The following is a 21581-nucleotide window of genomic DNA, read 5'->3' on the forward strand; positions in this document are numbered from 1 at the left end:
GAAAATAGGTGCAGGAATAGGCCATTCAGCCCTTCGAGCCTGCACCGCCATTCAATATGATCATGGCTGATCATCCAACAGTATCCTGTACCTGCCTTCTCTTCATACCCCCTGATACCTTTAGCCACAAGGGCCACATCTAACTCCCTCTTAAATATAGCCAATGAACTGGCCTCAATTACCTTCTGTGACAGTGAATTCCAGAGATTCACCACTCTCTGTGTGAAAAATGTTTTTCTCATCTCGGTCCTAAAAGATTTCCCCCTTATCCTTAAACTGTGACCCCTTGTTCTGGACTTCCCCAACATCGGGAACAATCTTCCTGCATCTAGCCTGTCCAACCCCTTAAGAATATTGTAAGTTTCTATAAGATCCCCCCTCAATCTTCTAAATTCTAGCAAGGACAAGCTGAGTCTATCCAGTCTTTCTTCATATGAAAGTCCTGCCATCCCAGGAATCAGTCTGGGTGAACCTTCTCTGTACTCCCACTATGGCAAGAATGTCTTTCCTAAGATTAGGAGACCAAAACTACGCAATACTCCAGGTGTGGTCTCACCAAGGCCCTGTACAACTGCAGTAGAACCTCCCTGCTCTTATACTCAAATCCTTTTGCTATGAATGATAACATACCATTCGCTTTCTTCACTGCCTGCTGCACCTGCATGCCTACTTTCAATGACTGGTGTACCATGGCACCCAGGTCTCATTGCATCTCCCCTTTTCCTAATCGGCCACCATTCAGATAATAGTCAACTTTCCTGTTTTTTCCACCAAAGTGAATAACCTCACATTTATCCACATTATACTGCATCTGCTATGCATTTGCCCACTCACCCAGCCTATCCAAGTCACCTTGCAGCCTCCTAGCATCCTCCTCACAGCTAACACTCCCCCCCCCCCCCCCCCAGCTTCGCGTCATCCGCAAACTTGGAAATGTTGCATTCAATTCCCTCGTCCAAATCATTAATATATATTGTAAATAGCTGGGGTCCCAGCACTGAGCTTTGCGGTACCCCACTAGTCACTGCCTGCCATTCTGAAAAGGACCCGTTTACTCCTCATGGAACAGCACATTCCTGTGATATCTTGTATAATTTATTGAATTGTGAAATTTTCAACTCAACAAATTATTAGCAGTAACCCACTTTCGCTAGTTTACACCCTCTTATGTGTAACATTTTTTCCATGAAACCATAGGAGAAAATAGCATTTTATTCTATATTCTATATACAAGCAATTAAAAAATCCATTACCTGACCCCAGAAAGTAACTGGGTCTTCAATATGACTTCCCATTACATCTTCAACTTTTACTACTAGAAATTAAGAATAATGTACACGTTTATCATGAAGCGTATTTTTGATTTTTCCAGAATTTAAATACAGAATTAATCTAAAGAACATGGATTCTAAATTACAATAATGAATTATTGTTATATAATGATTTTTTGCTGTTTATGCTGCTTTACAACCAGATTATTTTAAATTGTGTTTCACTGACTGCTCCATAATGAAGATGATCCAATGGATTAGCTTCCACTCATTTGACTGTCAGTCACAATGTTTAAAGCCACCATAATGACAAAACCTGGAAGCAGAGTAAATCATCAAGCGAGAAATAGACTTCAAGCAGATACAGACTTGAGGATGAAAAAGGGCCGCCAAGTAGACATGAGACTTAATGCAATAAAAGGCTAGGTGTTACATTTCAGGCAGAAGAATTGAATACGAAATGCTACTGAAAATTTCCACGAGAGGTACAAAAAGGTAGATATTTTGATCGTCACGTATTGAATTAAGTGCTGGGCATGTAAAATAGTTCAAAAATAAAAATTATATTAGACCTTGGGTTTTATAGACAGAAACATGGATGTCATGAATGGTGAACCTTTGTGGTTGAACTTGCCTCTACAATCAGAGACCATGCCGGGATCTGACTGTGCTATTTTTATTTATTTATCTATTTTTTAATCACTTGGTAGCGACAGAATAGATAATGAGAATCTGTTCGCATTGGCAGAGCAGTCAAGAATTAGGGGACTCTGAATAAAAGTGAATGGTAGGTAGAGAGTCTGGTAATCTTGAGCAAGTTGTGGTAACCCAATACCTGCATTCAAGCTGGATAGTGACATGACAATGTATCTTCATTTAACACATCTGCAACATACTACAAATTGCTTACAGCAGAACCACAGTACTTATTTTATGATTTTAGAATCACTAGATTTGTTTTTAAATCACAAGATTGATAATTCTTTAGCAATTACACAGCAACCTCAGCATGTTTTCTGTTAATTTCAATGCAAGAATTATACATCGAACAACGTCAATTGCACTTCTGTTCACGTTTGACCCATTATTTCTCAATATTAGCATGTGATAAAATAACATAGACACAACATGCTGGAAAATCTAAGTGGGACAGGCAACATCCCTGGATGGAAGGAATGGGTGATGTTTCGGGTCGAAATTCTTCTTCAAACCCATTCTCATCAAACAGTTTACTTCTTGTCTACCAAAGTATTACATAGATTTGTGTTTGCAAGAGCCAATTCAAACTTAGACAAATGGTGCTCCAGCTTTATTAATTGAAGTCTGACCCAAAACATGGCCTATCCATCCCCTCCACAGATGTTGCATGACATTTTACATGTTACTCAAGCTCATAGTATTTTATCCTACATTACACTCCCTGTATGCATCTTTATTTTACACGTTACCATTGTGTTACCACGAGCTTACAGCAGCATTGCTCTATTCCGATTTAGTGCATTCAATCACCCTGATAGACGAGGGAGGCACGGTGGTGAAGCGATAGTTGCCGCCTTACAGCGCTGGAGGCCCGGGTTCGATCCTGACTGCAGGTGCTGTCTGTATGAGGTTTGACATGTTCTCCCCGTGACATGCGTGGGTTTTCTCCGGGTGCTCTGGTTTCCTCCCACACTCCAAAGACGTGCAGGTTTGTAGGCTAATTGGCTTGTTAAAATTGTAAATTGTCCCTAGCGTGTGTAAGATAGTGTTAGCGGGTAGGGATCGCTAGTCGGCGCAGAATTGGTGGGTCGAAGCGCCTGTCTCCGCTCGGTTTCTAAACTAAAAAAAACTTAAGAGAATTCAACACTCTTTTGACACAATCAACTATTTGGAATTTTCTTGGTTTCATGAAATTCACAATATGATGACAACAAAGAAATGAATGTTCCAATGAAATTAAAGTCCAGACAATGTATTCAATGCCAGTTTTATCCAAGACAGCCAATAACAAATAGCCGATTCTAGAATCTATCAGCTGAGAAAATGCAAGTAGCGCTATTCTACACTCAGGTAAATGCCTCCTTTAAAACAGTTGCATTATACATCAGTATTATGCATTTGTCACCTTGTTCCTCATATAACAGCATATAATTTTATAACCATGCTTTGTCCCCAATTCTCTGCACACCTTGGCTTCTCCACAATTAGCAGTCAGAGGTTAACAAAATTAAGCTGGGCAATGGCTCTCCTCTTCCCATGTCCACGAGGACATTTGTGCATCTGCCAAATATCACAATGCTTATGAATAACTTGTTATTATCACTGGAAACACTGACAATTACAGAATATATGTAAGATGAATTACAAGTTATGCACCTTTACTTTCAGAGCCATTCACTTGTTTTCCATCGTCCATCTTGATAATTTGCTAAGAAACAAAAAAAATGCAGGAAAGTATTATATAGAAGCATGAAGATATTTATGCCCCAATTTTTCTGCACAAATTATCCCAGACAATTGAAGGGCTGTAACAATACTGCTCATGAGGCACAATTTTAGAAGGTACATAATTACAAACCAAGCACTCTCCATATTTATCTGACCACAAAGGAGGCCATTCAGCCCGTATAGTCTATCCCATTTCCCCACTTATCTTCATTATTTCCTATATTAGATGTGTTACCCGAATGTTTCCTATTCTTGTGGAAAATCACACAAAGTAGGACTGCATCTTTAGATCATCAATAAAAAATTATTAAAGCATATTGTGATGAAAAAAATATTTTGTAATTTTAATTCTGTATCTCTCATAATCTTTATGAAGTATTGATTCACTGCAATCTTGAAGATGACATACTATAATGCAGCCACATTGCAACGTTATACCCAATTTTAAGTGTTTGTTAAATTTATCCAAGACTTTTTAATATATTCAGGAATATAAATTCCAACAAGCAAGTTTGAAAATTTAGCTTAGTGGTTTAGACATGTGTAAATACATGTCAATAGCACTACCATGAGAATTTGATTACAGGTTAGAGAATTGTAATGTATCTTTATATTCTAATTTACATCTTGCTCAAGTCTATTTTAAAGCGAAAATAAGTGTAAACTGTTGACATTTTTCCACTCTATATTACAAAATTAATGAACGATGGAGTAAATGAAAGTATAAATCAACCCATAGTCAAGGAGCCATTCTCGTTTATTGCCCTTAACATTTTGCATTTTCTGCTTGACCTACACAAATACCCTGCAATCCAATTAAATTCTTGTTGAACCTGCATGCTAATTTCCATTGCTTCATATAAACATACAAATTAGGTGTAGGAATAAGCCACTCGGCCACTCGAGATTGATCAAGCATTTAATAAGATCATGATCGATTGGATTGTAACCACATCTCCCCATTCCTAACGGTCTCTCTTTGTTTATAAAGAATTTACCTATTTCTGCCTTAAAAATGCATCAATTCTCCATGTTCAAGATCCATACTTTATCTACTTTGCAGTTGCTATCCAGTAGAATTCTCGACTGGATTCATGGGTTCCAGATTATGGAAAATGCCAGCACACAAATACACAAGTCTCACAATCGTAGTTGTATATTACTCCTTATATAACACACTCAAATTTTGCTTACTAATATCTTGTATGTTGAAGATTTTGTGAAAGTCAAAATACAGCAAAACAACTGGTTTTCTATTATCTATTTGGTTGGTTACAACCTCAAATATTTCCAACAGATTTGTCAAACAGGATTTATTTCACAAATCCATGCTGATTTTGCCCAATCCTAAAATATTTTACAAATACCCAATTAACACTCCTTTAACAGGCACTTAAATTGGATAAATCACCCTCAGGATGGGATACTGAGGTGGGTAACAGACAAGGCCATAATCTTACAAACATTCACTGATGCATTTGGTGCTTACGGACTGGAAATCTGCAAATATATTTTTGTCCATAAAGAGTGTGTAGGGATTTTGAAAAATGGTTCCATGGTAACTGGAAATAATTTGGAAGCCATCCTTCAAGAAACATGTAAAAAGGCTTTAGAGAGTGGGTTGAGGAGTATTACCAAAATCAAGCTAGGGAGGTGAGACTTTTGTCACGTGGATAAATTGGAGAGATTAAATTTGTACTCCACAGGAGATTGTGATGTATTAAAAATCAAGAAAAGTATAGACAATACTGAATAACTGCTTCTCCTAAGATCAATAACTTGCAAACAATGATGAACTAAAGTACCAAAAATGACACGTTTTTTTAAATAAATGCAACGAGTGATCAAGAATTCACTGATTGAAGTGACTTGAACTGTACATTTACAAGAGAATTGCATCCATATCTAAAAGGAAGGAATGTGCAGATTTGGCCTTGCGAGATTGCTGTTACATTGGGTCACCAGACTCCACCTGCCCAATGGTCTCCTTTCGTACTGTAAACATTCTATGGCTTGTAACGTTTAACTGTTTCTTCCTTCACAGATCGTATCTGACCCGCTGAGCATTTCCCTCTAGGAAGATGTTTTCGTTCCTGTTCACCACCCGTTTGTTTCAATGTTTAATGCAATCAAATCGAGGATGTTTTAACTAAAGGGTCCGGCTCACTCTCATTCCGCAATCATCCGTCCACTAAATACCAACAGCTTCAATTCATTGCACAGAATCATGTTAGATACTAAAAGGGCTCTACTTCTTTTTGTATCTACTCGATGCAAAGATATCAAACACAACCATAATCGGTTGGCTTGTATTGCTCCAATAGGAAGCAAAATCATACCATGCGCTTGTACAGATCTGTGGTTACCAGATACTAGAGGAGCTGCTCCAGTGGTTACACTGCAAAACTCAGGGCGGGCGCCAAACCCGTACTCGGCCCGGGGCGGGGTGAAAACACCGAAAACACAAATGTTGGCAAACGTTCATTTAATTTTTGATGCCGACATAAGGATTTTCTCCAACAATTCTCATCAGCGGGACACCATTCATACCTGACCCCGAGCAGCAAAATGCAAACGCCAAGAACCAGGCGGGCGGTAACTGTGGGCTGCCACGCGGCTGACGAACTGCTCTTTAAGTCTGACTCCGTCGCGGTTTCACGCCCCCAGGGGGATTTCTCTCTCTCTCTCTCTTTCTGCTCTTTAGACCAAAGATCCTGTAGTATATTTGCTTTAGACTCCTGATACAAATAATGCATCTGGCTTTCAATGTTGCAGCAAACCCCACCCCATCAAACAATGAAGTGGGGATTTGAAATCTAACCGCGACACCAGCATGCAGAGGAAATATTGCAAAGTCGGCCTAGTGTCATTGTAGCAATGTTACAAAATTTTGAGATTTAAAAAATCAAGTCTGCAATTTATCCCATCAGATAAAGCATAACAATAAGTTTAATTTGACACCTAATTCACTTTCATATCTCAAGTACTAAAAAAGTTATGGCCATTTTCATACTCGGAAATTAGCATCTTGTTCCCTATTGATTTTCTATGGACATAACAAAAAAGCTGTGATCGAGGACAGTCAAAAGCCCATAACCTTCTTAAAAATTAAGAGAACTGAATGAAATTTTCAGTTATCATAGATTGAACCATTCTGAAACAAATATAAAATAATCTTACTTGGAGGACATGAAATTAAAGCATATAATTAGTTAGTTACCCAATTGTAGCTAATTTCAAACTTCAATTACTAGATCTAAACATCTATCCATTTCTTAATAAATGATTAACATTTTTAAATAGCCTAAGTGTCCAAATAATATTCACAAATAATTCACAATAAAACATGATTTTTAAATCTCATTTACATCAATTTATAGGCCAAATGGAAGGAATTTAGTTCAATTGCTGTAAATTAGTCAATTTAAATCGGCTTTCTAGTGGGTTCCTGTGAACGCGCTGGTTTAGAACGTTCACATTGCGCTGGATTTGTGCCCTCAAATGCCCAGAAAAATACTGCGGGATATAAAGAGCCCAAAATGAACTATTCGCTATAGAAAACCTTATATACAGGGTTCTTAAGAAGCAACTTTTAATGTAAAAATAAGGTACATACATTTAATTGTTTGCTTTATAAAACCCTGGGGCTGCGAGAGGTCGCGGGTTTAGAGAGTGATTTTTAAACTACTATAACTATTATACAAGGCCATAAAAACTAATAATACCTTTTGCGACGGGGTCTTTCAGCGATTTTCCGTTAATGATTTACTAGGCTGAACATTTTCGATTGCAACAGCCTAGTAAAAATCGCGTTTTAAACCCACGCCCTCTAAACAGCGCCAAAATCGCGCACACGGGGTGGGGCAGATACTCAGACACGATTCAGGTAGGTTTTGTAACATACCTAGTCATTGCACGTCGAAAAATTACAAAAGAACAACGGGAAATTTCCATGGGTCCACGCTGACCATAAACCCGGTGTTGTGAGATAAATGAAACTTTCACTACTCGTAATTAACTTAACTTTATTTAAGCTTTAAGCAACTTATTTCTTTAATACATAAACTCAGAAACGTCTGGCAAACATGGCTGATTCCAAAGATCTTATAGCAGATCTATAATCTTTGGCTGATTTCATAGGCTTTTCCCGCCCGAAATACTTTGCACATGCGCACACTCCGGAAATGTCCTGCACATGCGCACACTCTAGAAGAACTCCGCACATGTGCACATGCGCCCACTTCATTCTCCCCTCCTATTTATAAGTTGAGACGGTCAGGAGGTTTAATACGTCTTGATGACCGTCGCAGCACTGGAGCCTCAGGAGGTAACGGTGTTTCAATAGCTGGGGGTAGATATATTGCTTGGTCATCAACTTCACTCATATTGTTATTTAGATTTTCAATTTTAGAATTTCTTGTAGAAGTTTCTATAGAGGATGCTGGAAGTGTTGCAGGAAGTTCCCGAATTAGTGTTATCAAGAATTGAAGGAGCTGACGGAGGAAGTTCTCGATTAGTGTTATCAGGAAGTGACGGAGCTGATGGAGAAGATGGACATGGTGCAAGGTCACGAAGTGAGACAGTTGACTGACGTCCAACCCGATACTTGATAGTTGCATAAGAAGGGTTGACATCAGTCAGTTCAACTTCATCAACAAAGGGCTCATTCTTATTTAATCGGACATAACGACGAAGCAACACAGGCCCAGGGCTCAACAACCATGATGGCAGAGAAGTACCACTAGAAGAACGCCGTTTGAAGTTAAAGAACCGTTCGTGTGGAGTAGTATTGGTAGCAGTTGACAGTAGAGATCTGATGGAGTGTAATGCATCTGGTAGAACACATTCCCACTGCTGATCTGGTATATCATTTGACTTTAAAGCCAGTTTCACTGCTTTCCACATGATTCCGTTATACCTCTCAACCTGACCATTTCCAATAGGATGATATGGTATTGTTTTACTTGTTGCAATTCCTCTCTTAGAAAGGTAGTTCTTTAAATCTTTTGACATGAACGAGGTGAGGTGCCCCTATCAGAATGTATGTAACTTGGAAATCCACAGAATGAAAACAGTTGATCTAAACATTTGATAACCATAGCAGCTGAAATATTTGGACAAGGAAAGGCAAATGGAAACCTCAAATATTCGTCAACTAAGGTAAGTATATATAAATTTCGAGGAGGATGGTAAAGGCCCTTTGAAGTCAATACTCAAACGTTCCATAGGTTGAGTAGCTTTGATCAGTCTTCCTTCTTCAGGACGGAAGAACCTTGGTTTTAATTCAGCACAGATTCTACATGAAGCACACATCATCTTCACATCTTCTGTAGAGAAAGGTAAGTTTTTGGAACGAACATAGTGCAACAAACGAGTGACTCCAGGATGACACAGCCCATTGTGAAGATCAGTGAATGCAGAAGAATGAACAGAGGCACAAAATGCTCGAGTTAATGTGTCTGGAGCAACATTATCCTTGCCAGGGCGGTATTCAATTGCACTTGCGCACATGCGCCCACTTCACCCGGATTTAATAATTTAGCGATGTAATTTTGAATGTGTATTGACACAAATAATATTGTCATATACGAATCATGAATAACGCCTATCTAGCGTAAGTTTGATTATCGCTACATTTCGTTTCAATTGCATTTTGGTTTGGACCAAAGATTATAGAGGAGCTCCTCTAGTAACTTTGGTTTGGACAGCAGGCCTGTTTTCAAGATTGTGTAAATCTACAACTGGTCATATATTACATATCTGCGTGATATCACAAGATCCCTATCTCCATAAATGTTGATTCCTCTTTTATTCAGGCTTCCAGTAATATATATTTTGAATGCAATCAATTACCAATCTCGGACAGATAATTCCAAAGATTCACCAACCACCACATGAATGGTCATAAATGGTCAACCCCTTATTCTGAGACTAATCCTTTAGATAAGGGAAATGTCTTCCCTGCATTTACTATGCCAAGCCCTCTGAATATTTTACACGTCTTAATGAGGCCACATTTTACTCCTCATATAATAGAGGCCAAATTCAGCCTGTATATTTCTACCAAAGTAGATCTCCTCATAATTTTTCACATTGTACTCTGTCAGTCTGATTGTTGCTCACTCACTTAGCTTTTCTATCCCGTCACCATTGCAACCTCACCCCTATTTGTTGCGGCACATACACTCTTCCCTGTTGTACTCGTTAGTTCTATTTTACTAATCCCCTAACTCAAATACATTAGAAAACCACTCAATTAGATTATTAATTTCTTGATATCATATCTTTTATTTGCTTTCCAGCATTTTCATAATTCCTGATATCAAACCAACAGCTCAGTAGTTCCCTGCTTTTACCGTCCTTTCTCAAAATATGGAGTCATATTTGATACCCTCCTAACTGCAGCAACTATTCCTGAATGTTTAGAATTTTTAAGGATGATAAATTGTGCATCCGTTATCCCCATTATCACCTCCTTCAAAGTTCTGATATGTCGATCATCAGTTCCTTTCTGTTTCAGGCTCATTAACTTTTCAATTTAGAATGGTGATGTTACCACTCACTGAACAGTTTGTGACTTGGAGAGTGTAAATGACTGAATAACACAATCTGAAATCCAAGATCATCTTTAATCAGTATCCAAACTATAGCGGTACAGCAGGTTGTTAGTTGCTATAACTTCATAACCGCTTCCAAGACTGAACAGTACAGAAAGTAGGTGTTAATATAAATCGTACAGTAGGGTGGGGTTTGTGATGCTATTCTACTATGATTGGTTATCATGCATAAACCAATCTACAGAGAAGAATATGCAGGTGGTAGTGTATAAACATCTGCTACTTAACCTTGCAATGTCGTTAGCACGTTGCTGCAGTGAATCCAGGAGAGAGTAACATTTAACTTAAAATGCAGAATTGAAGGAGGTAAAAATAATTAGTGATGGATGAGTGGCAATCAACCGGGCTGCATTGTCCTATGATGCGCTAATCTATCTATATTACTAAAGGTAAGATCTTGGCCACTTCCTGTTGTTCTGTTTCATGATTTTTGAAAAAACGCTGCCACTTATGGCTGTGATTTTTGTCCGTTTTACTCCTCCGCTGTCCCCCTCCGCTGTGCAGGACAAGAGGATTTTTCCCATTGATGAAAAATAAAGAGGTATTAATGTTTAAAAAATGTTGACATTCTCTCTGCTGCCCCTGCTGGTGGGAGAGGGGAGGGACTATAAAACCCGGAAGTGTTGTGCCTCACTCAGTCTCTGCAAGATGGAGGAAACGAGAGTCACGTCTCTCTGAGCTGTGAATAATACTGAACACATCTCTACTCAACTGTGAGTGCCCTTAATGTGGTTTGAAAATGAAAATGTGGTTGCTTTGAAATGCTGCACTGCAAATGGTTGTTGGAGGTGGTAACTGCTTTGAAATGCTGCACCGCAAATGGTTGTTGGCGGTGATAACTGCTTTGAAATGCTGCACCGCAAATGGTTGTTGGAGGTGGTAACTGCTTTGAAATGCTGCACCGCAAATGGTTGATGGCGGTGGTAACTGCTTTGAAATGCTGCACCGCAAATGGTTGTTGGAGGTGGTAACTGCTTTGAAATGCTGCACCGCAAATGGTTGTTGGTGGTGGTAACTGCTTTGAAACGCTGCACTGCAAATGGTTGTTGGTGGTGGTAACTACTTTGAAATGCTGCACTGCAAATGGTTGCTGCCCTGCACCCTACTTGAAGTGGAATGGAATTGCACTTGAATTCGGTGGCCTTGCACCCTGAACAACTGAACGTCTACTGAACTATCAGTGTGGTGTTTTGTGGGGTTTTATGGCGGTTTCACCCTGCTTCAAGTGGTATGAAACTGCATTTGAATGTGGTGGCCTTGCACCCTGCATGAAATGGTATGAAACTGCATTTGAATTTGGTGGCCTTGCACCCTGCTTGAAGTGGTATGAAACTGCAATTGAATTGGTGGCCTTGCACCCTGATTGAAGTGGTAAGAAACTGCACTTGAATTTGGTGGCCTTACACACTGCTTGAAATGGTAGGAAACTGCATTTGAATTTGGTGGCCTTGCTCCCTGCTTGAAATGAAATGTCAATGGATAGCCGTGAGTCCACTGCTCGTCCACCAGCCGTGAGTGAGCTGCCAGCACATCAGGCTTGAGTGACTCAGCTGTCACCCCAATAATCCATTTGGCCCACAGTCCAAACTAGCCCTCTGGAAACCTGTCCCTTCAGCCCACAATACCCATACTATCGCTCCAGAAAGCCCCATGCGCCACCCCCCACCCATTGGACACCTATATTGGAATCGGTGGAGAGGTGGAATATTGCGTTGGGGGACAAGCCCTCCCGTGTGAACATGGGACCCAACGGGTCCCACTTAGTCTGGTAATATTACTATTCACCAATGGGGACATGCCTCTACAGTTAAAGTTGAATGCCAATATTTATAGTTCAAACTGCACTCCAGCCAAAAGGAACACCATTTCTGTTGGCAAAATGTCACTCCTTTGTATTCATTGCCAAGTTAATTATAGCAATGTTTCTCAGATTTATCAGATTTGTATTTACATAATTCCCAAAACAAATTTTTACTTTCGTAACTGAAATGTTTATTTTTTTAACAAGAATACAATATTAAAGGTACATGGGATGGTAAAAATGATAGGACAGTTCAAGTCTGGCACTAACATAACACAAGTGTGTAATGTTTATTCCAAAAATGGACAGAATCATGCATCCACTGTACCAGGGAAACAAAAATAATACATTGATAACATATGTTCTTAGAATTTTCCTTTTTTTGGTCCTTTTGAAGGTTCTTTGGCTTGTCGTGAAGTTTCACCTTTCATTGCAGGAATCTTTTTCTGTCCCTTTGCAGCCCTTTCCAATTTGAGCTGAAAAACAGAGCGGTAAAGTAACTACCATAATAAATGTAATAATTTAATGTTCACATGTAAAATTAATGTACAAATGAAGTACATTTAAAAAAGTTAAGATTAGAGATTTGTCCCTGTTACTTTTCACAGTACCTTTGATCATGGTTCAATAAATGTGCTTCATGCCCTTGGAGCTCCAAATGTCAATTTTTAAAAAATATGTAAAGGTTTAATTATCTACTTCAAATTGTCCCTGAGTGTCTATGCAATGTGAAGTAAAACACCTATATAAAATTATACTCTCAAAATGTGTACCATAAAATAATTTGTATCGTAGGGAGAAGAGTAGAGATTTGAATTGAATATCTGATCTATTAGATAAATCGTGAAGTAGTATGATCAGGCCAGTAGTTGAATGCTATAAAATATTAAAGTGGAGTTAATTGGAATCTATAGATGGTGGCTCGGAGCACCGTGCATGAAGCCCCAAACATTATTCTGGAATAAAAAATAATTATGTGAAAATTTAAGTTCAGTAAAATGTTGATAAGACCTAAGCCTGATCGATTTACAGTTGTATTATAACTTTGATCAACAAAATGAGGGGCTTTCCATTTTCAAGCCTTTGCCCTGAAATTAAGCAAAAATATGGAAGTTCATATGGAATGCTAAATAACCACATAATTGGGATCCACGGGCCTGATTAATTTTTGGTGAATTACTTATAATAGCTTTTATATTTGTGTGATAACGGTCTCAGAATTTATGTAGTATTTCAGAATTATTAATAGAACTCAACCTCATGTAATGTCATGCAATCGTCAGACATGTATTTACTGAGTCCCGTTGAGTTACTTCAGCTTTTAGTGTCATTGCTTTCAGTATCCCAGAGAAACTGTTCTCTCTATGACTCACTGGTTCACCTTTCCATTTCCATCAACATACTACCCGACTCAATGCACTTTCCCCTGCAGTCTCTGGAAAAACAACAGCAGCCCTTTCACTTTTTTCCTTTGCAGCATCCAGGGACCCAAACAGTGTGTCCATATTAAGCAGCAATTCAGTTTTTCCACCTTAATATACTGCATTCAATACTAATTGTGTGATCTCTGCACTGGGAAACCCAATGTAGATTGGGTGACTGTGTTGCAGCACACCTCCATGTAGTCTTCAAGGATGACCCCAAGCTTCCAGTTACATGTTATTTTAATTCTCTATCCCACTTTCACTTCAACCTGTCTTTAATTTCTGACCCAGTTCAACGTAAACATGATGAACAACATCTAATTTTCCAGCAAGGTAATGTGCACAAACCTTAACAGTGAATCCAACGTTTTCAGGTAGTCAATCTTATTGTATCAGAATAATGTTTATTCCTAAAATAGTAGTGCTATTCAGTGGAATACATCTCTATTTACTACACTGGCATGAACATACCCTTTCTTGGTATTGACTTTCAAAGTAAGCCATATCCCGTTCCTCAGCTGTGAGAAGGTGAGCAAATCGACTTAAACCATGAACATCTGCAGAGGAAGAAGGAAGAATAATAAAAAAGATATTCCATATTGAACAATGTGAATAGATTGCTTAATTATTTCAAACTTTGGGTATGTATCCAATTAACTAGCTCTCTCTGGATCCCTTCTGATCCAAACTTTCCGGCTAGCCTACGAGCAGCATTTGTCAAAGACTTTGCCGAAGTTCATATAGACAGCTGGCAGACTTGTTTATTAAACTTGCTCTGACTTTAGTATTTGCCTGTCATTTTCCTGTGCGCTTGGTCTTATCACCCTATAATGTTTATTCCTAAAATAGTAGTGCTATTCAGTGGAATACATCTCTATTTACTACACTGGCATGAACATACCCTTTCTTGGTATTGACTTTCAAAGTAAGCCATATCCCGTTCCTCAGCTGTGAGAAGGTGAGCAAATCGACTTAAACCATGAACATCTGCAGAGGAAGAAGGAAGAATAATAAAAAAGATATTCCATATTGAACAATGTGAATAGATTGCTTAATTATTTCAAACTTTGGGTATGTATCCAATTAACTAGCTCTCTCTGGATCCCTTCTGATCCAAACTTTCCGGCTAGCCTACGAGCAGCATTTGTCAAAGACTTTGCCGAAGTTCATATAGACAGCTGGCAGACTTGTTTATTAAACTTGCTCTGACTTTAGTATTTGCCTGTCATTTTCCTGTGCGCTTGGTCTTATCACCCTGCCAATCTAGTTTAAATCCAGCGCCACCCACCTCGGACCTAAGCAGGACCAGTAAATTTACCTCTTAGGATAATGTCACTCTCCAGTTCAGGTGCAATGTTCAGAGAGACATTATCCTAAGAGGTAAATTTACTGGTGACCACTGCACCAGAAGAGATCCCAGTAATCTAAGAATCTGAATCCCTATAACTGCACTAGCACTGCAGCCATGCATTCATCTGCCGTATATTTCTATTACTGCTCTCACTAGCACAGTGCACTAGAACTCATCCAGAATTTATTATTCTGGAGGTCCTGCTTTTTAACCTCTTTCCTAACTCTTTCCTAACTCTCTATATTCACTTGCAAGACCGCAACCCTTTTTCTACCTATGTGTGTTTTCTCCCATTGAGTACCAATGTGCAGTGACCTCCAGCTCATCACCCTCCTCCTGGAGAATGTTTTACAAACACTCAAGGCATCTTAACCCTGGCATCCAGGAGGCAACACATCATACTGACATCTTTTTGGCAATTACTATCTCCTGATTGTCCCCCTGACGAGTCTCCTAACACTGTGGCACTACACCCCTTCTTGCTGAGCCACAGGGCCAGTCTGGGTGATACAGATGTGGCCACTGTTGCTGATGCTCTCTGAAAGGTCATACCACTCTCCATCGTACCAAAGAGGTGTACTTGTTACTGAGGGGAATGGCCAGAAAGGAACCCTGCACTGTCCGCCTACTCCCTCTACTTTTCCTGGTGGTCATCCAATGACAGTCCCAGTAAAACTCCTATCTATAACACACCAACCAAACACTGCCCAAAAATAACATTTTGACCTGCCCTTCCAAATTGCTGCTCCATTTAAAATTAAAAAGACTCTCCAGGGTCTTTAAATTGGCTATAATTCTGTACATGAATCTTTTCAATAAAGCTCCCACCGCTGAACTGAAATGCCTCAAAGTTACCGTTACTGTGCCAGCAGTATATATTGCTTCACTCTGCAAATATTTGACAGCGTTTATCTACACTATCCTCCCCGTTGCCTCTTCTCTGGTCAGGTGGAACTTTGCCAACCTGATTGAATTTTAAATCTCTCAATTTGCAGTCACTGATTTTCTTGAATAGGCTTCTGATCTCATTTATGTAATATTAATTCTGTAGTCCTCCAAGGCTCCATCATCAGCCATGTTTTATTTGTCACTACATGTGAAAAAGATGGCGGTTGTGAGGCTTGCCGCAGTACAAGCAGTGTTCCTGTCTGCCGTTTTAGTGTCTGCGTTATTTGTTTGCAAAGTGTCGTGCTTAATCCAGTACTCCCGTTCGGAGCTTTTAAACCTCAGCGATTCGGGCCCATCTACATCCTTGCTGGAGGAGAAATTACGGGACTTAAACATCTCAAGCCACTCTACATCATGGCTGCCGGCAAAAAGGGCCGCCGCTCCGGCACCTTTGCCAGGTTCAGGAGACTCCCTTACCGGCCACCGCTCCCAGCCCTTCTGCTGTCAAACGTCAGATCCCTCCGGCACAAAATGGATGAACTCCAACTTATGATACAAACTAACAAAGACTACAGTGACTGCTCTGCCATCTGCCTGACAGAGACCTGGCTGGATCAACCAGTACCTGACCAAGCAGTAACACTTCCAGGTTTCACATTACATCGTGCCGATAGATCATCCAAACTATCGCACAAGGCAAAAGGCAGTGGCGTTTGCATAATGATCAATGAACGCTGGTGTACAAATTGTACAGAACTCACCCATGTATGCTCCCCGCACCTGGAATACCTCACTGTCAAATGCAGACCATCATTCCTCCCACGGGAGTTCACATCAGTAATTATGATCTGTGTTTACATTCCACCTGAGGCTAACGCTAACACCACCATAGCCGAGTTAGCCAACTACGCCTCCTCAGTGGTAAACTCACACCCGGACACAGCAGTCATCGTCCTTGGGGACTTTAACCAGACCAATTTGTCATCTGAGCTCCCCGGCTACCATCAGCAGGTAACTTGCCCCAGCAGAGGGACCAACACACTGGAACACTGCTATACTACCATCAAAGAGGCTTACCGTGCATTCCCGATGGCTCCACTGGGCAGGTCCGACCACGCAATACTGCTGCTAATTCCACAATACAGGCAAAAAGTCAAATCCTCCAAGACACCAACAAAACTTGTCCGGTGCTGGTCTCCTGAAGCCATCAAAAAACTCCGGGGCTGTTTCGCGTGCACAGACTGGAATGTTTTACATGCTGCAGGTGACTTCCACAACGCCACCGTTGCAGTGAAGTCATACGTTAACTACTGTGTGGACCTGTGCATACCACTCAAAAAAGTCAAACACTACAATAATAATAAACCGTGGTTTAACAAGGACATTAAAAAATTAAGAAAGGAGAAAAACTCAGCACATCTGGCAGGAAACAAAGAACAATATATGGCTGCCAAATACAAACTGAGATCTGCTATAAGAAGAGCCAAATCTAACTATGCCACTAAACTAGAAGAACAAATCACTACTAGTGACATACGTTTCATCTGGAAAAAACTCCAAAACATGACGAACTACAAAAAGAAACCCACCCCCACACCTGACAGCGACAATCAGCTTCCTGATACACTCAACTTTTTCTATGGGAGGTTTGAGCAGGCACCGGCTCCACCACCATCTCCCCCCGACCCCCTCCCTCCCCCCCCTTTCACCATCTACGAGGAGGAGGTGAGGAGCATCTTCAGGGGACTTAAGAGGAATAAAGCCCCCGGCCCAGATAACATCAGCCCCTCCGTTCTCCACCACTGTGCTGCGGAACTGGCTGGGGTTTTTACCAACATCTTCAACACCTCCCTCTGTCAAAGCTCAGTACCCAATTGCTTCAAAGAATCCATTATCATCCCGGTTCCCAAGACCATCTCCTGCCTCAATGACTACAGACCCATTGCCTTGACATCGGCAGTCATGAAATCATTTGAGCGCATCATACTCAATCACCTGAAAACTGTCACCACCCCACTCATGGACCCATACCAATTTGCATACTGAGCCAACAGGTCAGTTGAGGACACCGTCAACTTAGCAACTCATCATATTCTGAACCACCTGGAGTCCGCAAACACATATGCCCGCATCCTGTTCATGGATTTCAGCTCCGCATTCAATACAATAAACCCGGCCAAACTGTTCAATAAATTACTGGACATGAACATTGACCCATGCATCTGTCACTGGATTCACAGCTTTCTCTGGAACAGGCAACAGAGGGTGAGGATCAACAATAACACATCCTCCCCTCTGTTCCTCAGTACAGGCACACCCCAAGGCTGTGTTCTCTCACCCTGGCTATTCTCCCTTTACACAAACCACCTCACATCCCACCACAGCTCCGTCAACCTGTACAAGTACGCGGACGACTCAACCATCATAGGATTCACCACCTACAACCAAGAAACTGAATACCGTGCACAGATCAACCAAGCAGTGACCTGGTGCACAGACCATGATCTCTTACTCAATTCATCAAAAACAAAAGAACTCATCATCGACCCAAGACGCCAGCCTTCCCCAAAAACTCCTGTGCTCATTAAAGGTGAATCCATCTCCATCACTGACACATTCAAACTCCTTGGAACCCACATCAGCAACAACCTCAATTGGAGGACAAACGCAGACCACATCTATGGAAAAGCCCAGCAAAGACTTTTCCATCTCCGACAGCTCAGGAAGTTCAGAGTAAGGTCTCATCTCATGCTCCGCTTCTATATAGCCATCATCAAAAGCATCCTCACTTCATCCATCACAGTCTGGTTCGGCAGTCTCGACTCACTCTCCCGGAAGAAATTACAACGCATCATCAACAGAGCATCAAAAATTATTGGCTTACCCCTACCATCCCTTGAATCACTTTATCACAAACGGACACTATACAGAGCCCGCAAGATCATCTCTGATCCTACTCACCCTGCACACTATGCCTTTCAGCTACTGCCCTCTGGGAGGCGTTACAGGACAATTGCCTCCAAAACAAACCGCTTCAAAAACAGTTTCATTCCCACTGCAATTAACATTTTAAACTCTGTACGGTGAGGAATAAGAATAAGCATGGCCCTTATGTATTATGTAATGTGTCTGTCTGTATGTATATCTATGTTATATGTTTAATGTTGATGAAATGTTGGAACCTGTACCGAGCTGTACTGATAACAAATTCCACCAGCCTGGCTGTGTGGTCATTAAAATACAATACAATACAATGTATTACAGATATTGACATAAAAACAAGTCAAGTTCCATATGGATGCAACTTCTCCAAAATATATTTTCTCCAATTCATCACACTTCAACCCCGACAACAAATACATTTAAATTTTGTTCACTTAAAGACAAGTCTCTCAATTTTTCCCAGAGAGAAATAGTGCGATCTTTTTGATAGAACTATTCCATCATGGCTGCGGATTTAAACCCTGTTATGCATTTCACTTGCCAAGCCTATCAGTCCTTAACTTAAGGATTCTGTAATTCCAGAGATGATGCCAAAGTTTCCATGTCACCCTCTTCCTGTCCTCTTACCCTGCATCTTCCCTTCACTTTCCCTTTTCCACAGCCTCCCTCACATCGTTTTCTTTCTCTGACCTGCTATCCTCTCACTAGCTAAATCTTACTGCTGATTTGTTAACTATTACAGTGCCCTCCATGTTTAAGACAAAGATCCATCATTTATTTATTTGCCTCTGTACTGCACAATTTGAGATTTGTAATAGAAAAAATCACATGTGGTTAAAGTGCACATTGTCAGATTTTAATACATTTTGGCTTCACCATGTAGAAATTACAGCTGTGTTTTCAGGGCACCATAATGTTTGGGACACATGGCTTTACGGGTGTTTGTAATTGCTCAGGTGTTTTAAAATTGCCTACTTGATGCAGGTATAAGAGAGCTCTCAGTACCTAGTCTGTCCTCCAGTCTTTCCATCACCTTTGGAAAATTGCTGTTTATTAACACGAGGACCAAAGTTGCGCCAATGAAAGTCAAAGAAGCAATCATGAGACTGAGAAACAAGAATAAAACTTTTTTATTGAGACATGGAGAAGAGACATCAGCCAAACCTCAGGCTTACCAAAATCAACTGTTTGGAACATCATTAAGAAGAAAGAGAACACTGGTGAGCTTACTAATCACAAAGGGACTGGCAGGCCAAGGAAGACCTCCACAGCCGATGACAGAAGAATTCTCTATAATAAAGCAAAATCCCCAAACTTGTCCGACAGATCAGAAACACTCGTCAGGAGTCAGGTGTGGATTTGTCAATCACCACTGTCCGCAGAAGACTTAATGAACAGAAATACAGAGGCTACACTGCAAGATACAAACTACTGGTTAGCCGCAAAAATAGGATGGCCAGGTTACAGTTTGCCAAGAAGTACTTAGAGCAACCATAGTTCCGGAAAAAGGTTTTGTTGACAGATGAGACGAAGATTAACTTATATCAGAGTGATTACAAGAGCAAAGTATGGAGGAGAGAAGCAACTGGCCAAGATCCAAAGCATACCATCTCATCTGTGAAACACTGTGGTGGGGGTGTTATGGCCTGGGCATGTATGGCTGCTGAAGGTACTGGCTCACTTATCTTCATTGATTATACAACTACTGATGATTGTAGCATAATAAATTCTGAAGTGTATAGACACATCCTATCTGCTCAAGTTCAAACAAATGCCTCAAAACTCATTGGCCGGCAGTTCATTCTGCAACAAGACAATGATCCCAAACATACTGCTAAAGCAACAAAGAGTTTTTTTTAAGCTAAAAAATTGTCAATTTTTGAGTGACCGATCTGAACCCAATTGAGCATGCCTTTTATATGCTGAAGAGAAAACTGAAGGGGACTAGCCCCCAAAACAATCATAGACTAAAGATGGCTGCAATACAGGCTTGGCAGAGCATCACCAGAGAAAACACCTAGCAACTGATGATGTCCATGAATCACATACTTCAAGCAATCATTGCATGCAAAGGATATGCAACAAAATACTAAACATGACTTGGGTGATTATGTATAAACACAGCTGTAATTTCCACATGGTGAAACCAAAATGTATAGAAATGGCCTTTATTAAAATCTGACAACGTGCACTTTAACAACATGTGTTTTTTTTAACTATATAACCATATAACAATTACAGCACGGAAACAGGCCATCTCGGCCCTACAAGTCCGTGCCGAACAATTATTTTCCCTTAGTCCCACCTGCCTGCACTCATACCATAACCCTCCATTCCCTTCTCATCCATATGCCTATCCAATTTATTTTTAAATGATACCAACAAACCTGCCTCCACCACTTCCACTGGAAGCTCATTCCACACCGCTACCACTCTCTGAGTAAAGATGTTACCCCTAAACCTCTGTCCCTTAATTCTGAAGTCATGTCCTCTTGTTTGAATCTTCCCTATTCTCAAAGGGAAAAGCTTGTCCACATCAACTCTGTCTATCCCTCTCATCATTTTAACGACCTCTATCAAGTCCCCCCCTTAACCTTCTGCGCTCCAGAGAATAAAGACCTAACTTTTTCAACCTTTCTCTGTAACTTAGTTGTTGAAACCCAGGCAACATTCTAGTAAATCTCCTCTGTACTCTCTCTATTTTGTTGACATCCTTCCTATAATTGGGCGACCAAAATTGTACACCATACTCCAGATTTGGTCTCACCAATGCCTTGTACAATTTTAACATTACATCCCAGCTTCTATACTCAATGCTCTGATTTATAAAGGCTAGCATACCAAAAGCTTTCTTTACCA

At 40.4% G+C, this 21581-nt stretch overlaps 2 protein-coding genes across 10 annotated transcripts in view; both read right to left on the reverse strand.

The window, feature by feature from the left end:
• LOC129712543 (serine/threonine-protein kinase 31-like) overlaps nt 1-6418 on the reverse strand; it is a 102151-nt gene extending 95733 nt beyond the window's left edge. For 2 of the 9 annotated variants that reach the window (XM_055661091.1, XM_055661083.1), the window contains exons 1-3: nt 6038-6217; nt 3627-3678; nt 1254-1315 (exon numbers count right to left, since the gene is read on the reverse strand). In XM_055661091.1, coding sequence (XP_055517066.1) covers nt 1254-1315; nt 3627-3678; nt 6038-6040 — 117 coding nt within the window. In that variant the 5' untranslated portion in view covers nt 6041-6217. Of the gene's footprint in view, nt 1-1253; nt 1316-3438; nt 3459-3626; nt 3679-6037; nt 6218-6248 lie in introns of those variants that run through there. The other 7 variants (XM_055661099.1, XM_055661036.1, XM_055661039.1 and 4 more) reach the window with 5 other exon arrangements.
• A 1293-nt stretch (nt 6419-7711) lies between these two features.
• Nucleotides 7712-21581, reverse strand: part of fam221a (family with sequence similarity 221 member A) — a 51235-nt gene continuing 37365 nt past the window's right edge. The window contains exons 6-7 of the mRNA XM_055661110.1: nt 14442-14527; nt 7712-12592 (exon numbers count right to left, since the gene is read on the reverse strand). Of these exons, the coding sequence (XP_055517085.1) occupies nt 12482-12592; nt 14442-14527 (197 nt within the window). The 3' untranslated portion in view covers nt 7712-12481. The remainder of the gene's footprint in view (nt 12593-14441; nt 14528-21581) is intronic.

This window comes from Leucoraja erinacea, chromosome 2, assembly GCF_028641065.1.
Source record: "Leucoraja erinacea ecotype New England chromosome 2, Leri_hhj_1, whole genome shotgun sequence".
NCBI classification, from domain to species: domain Eukaryota; kingdom Metazoa; phylum Chordata; class Chondrichthyes; order Rajiformes; family Rajidae; genus Leucoraja; species Leucoraja erinaceus.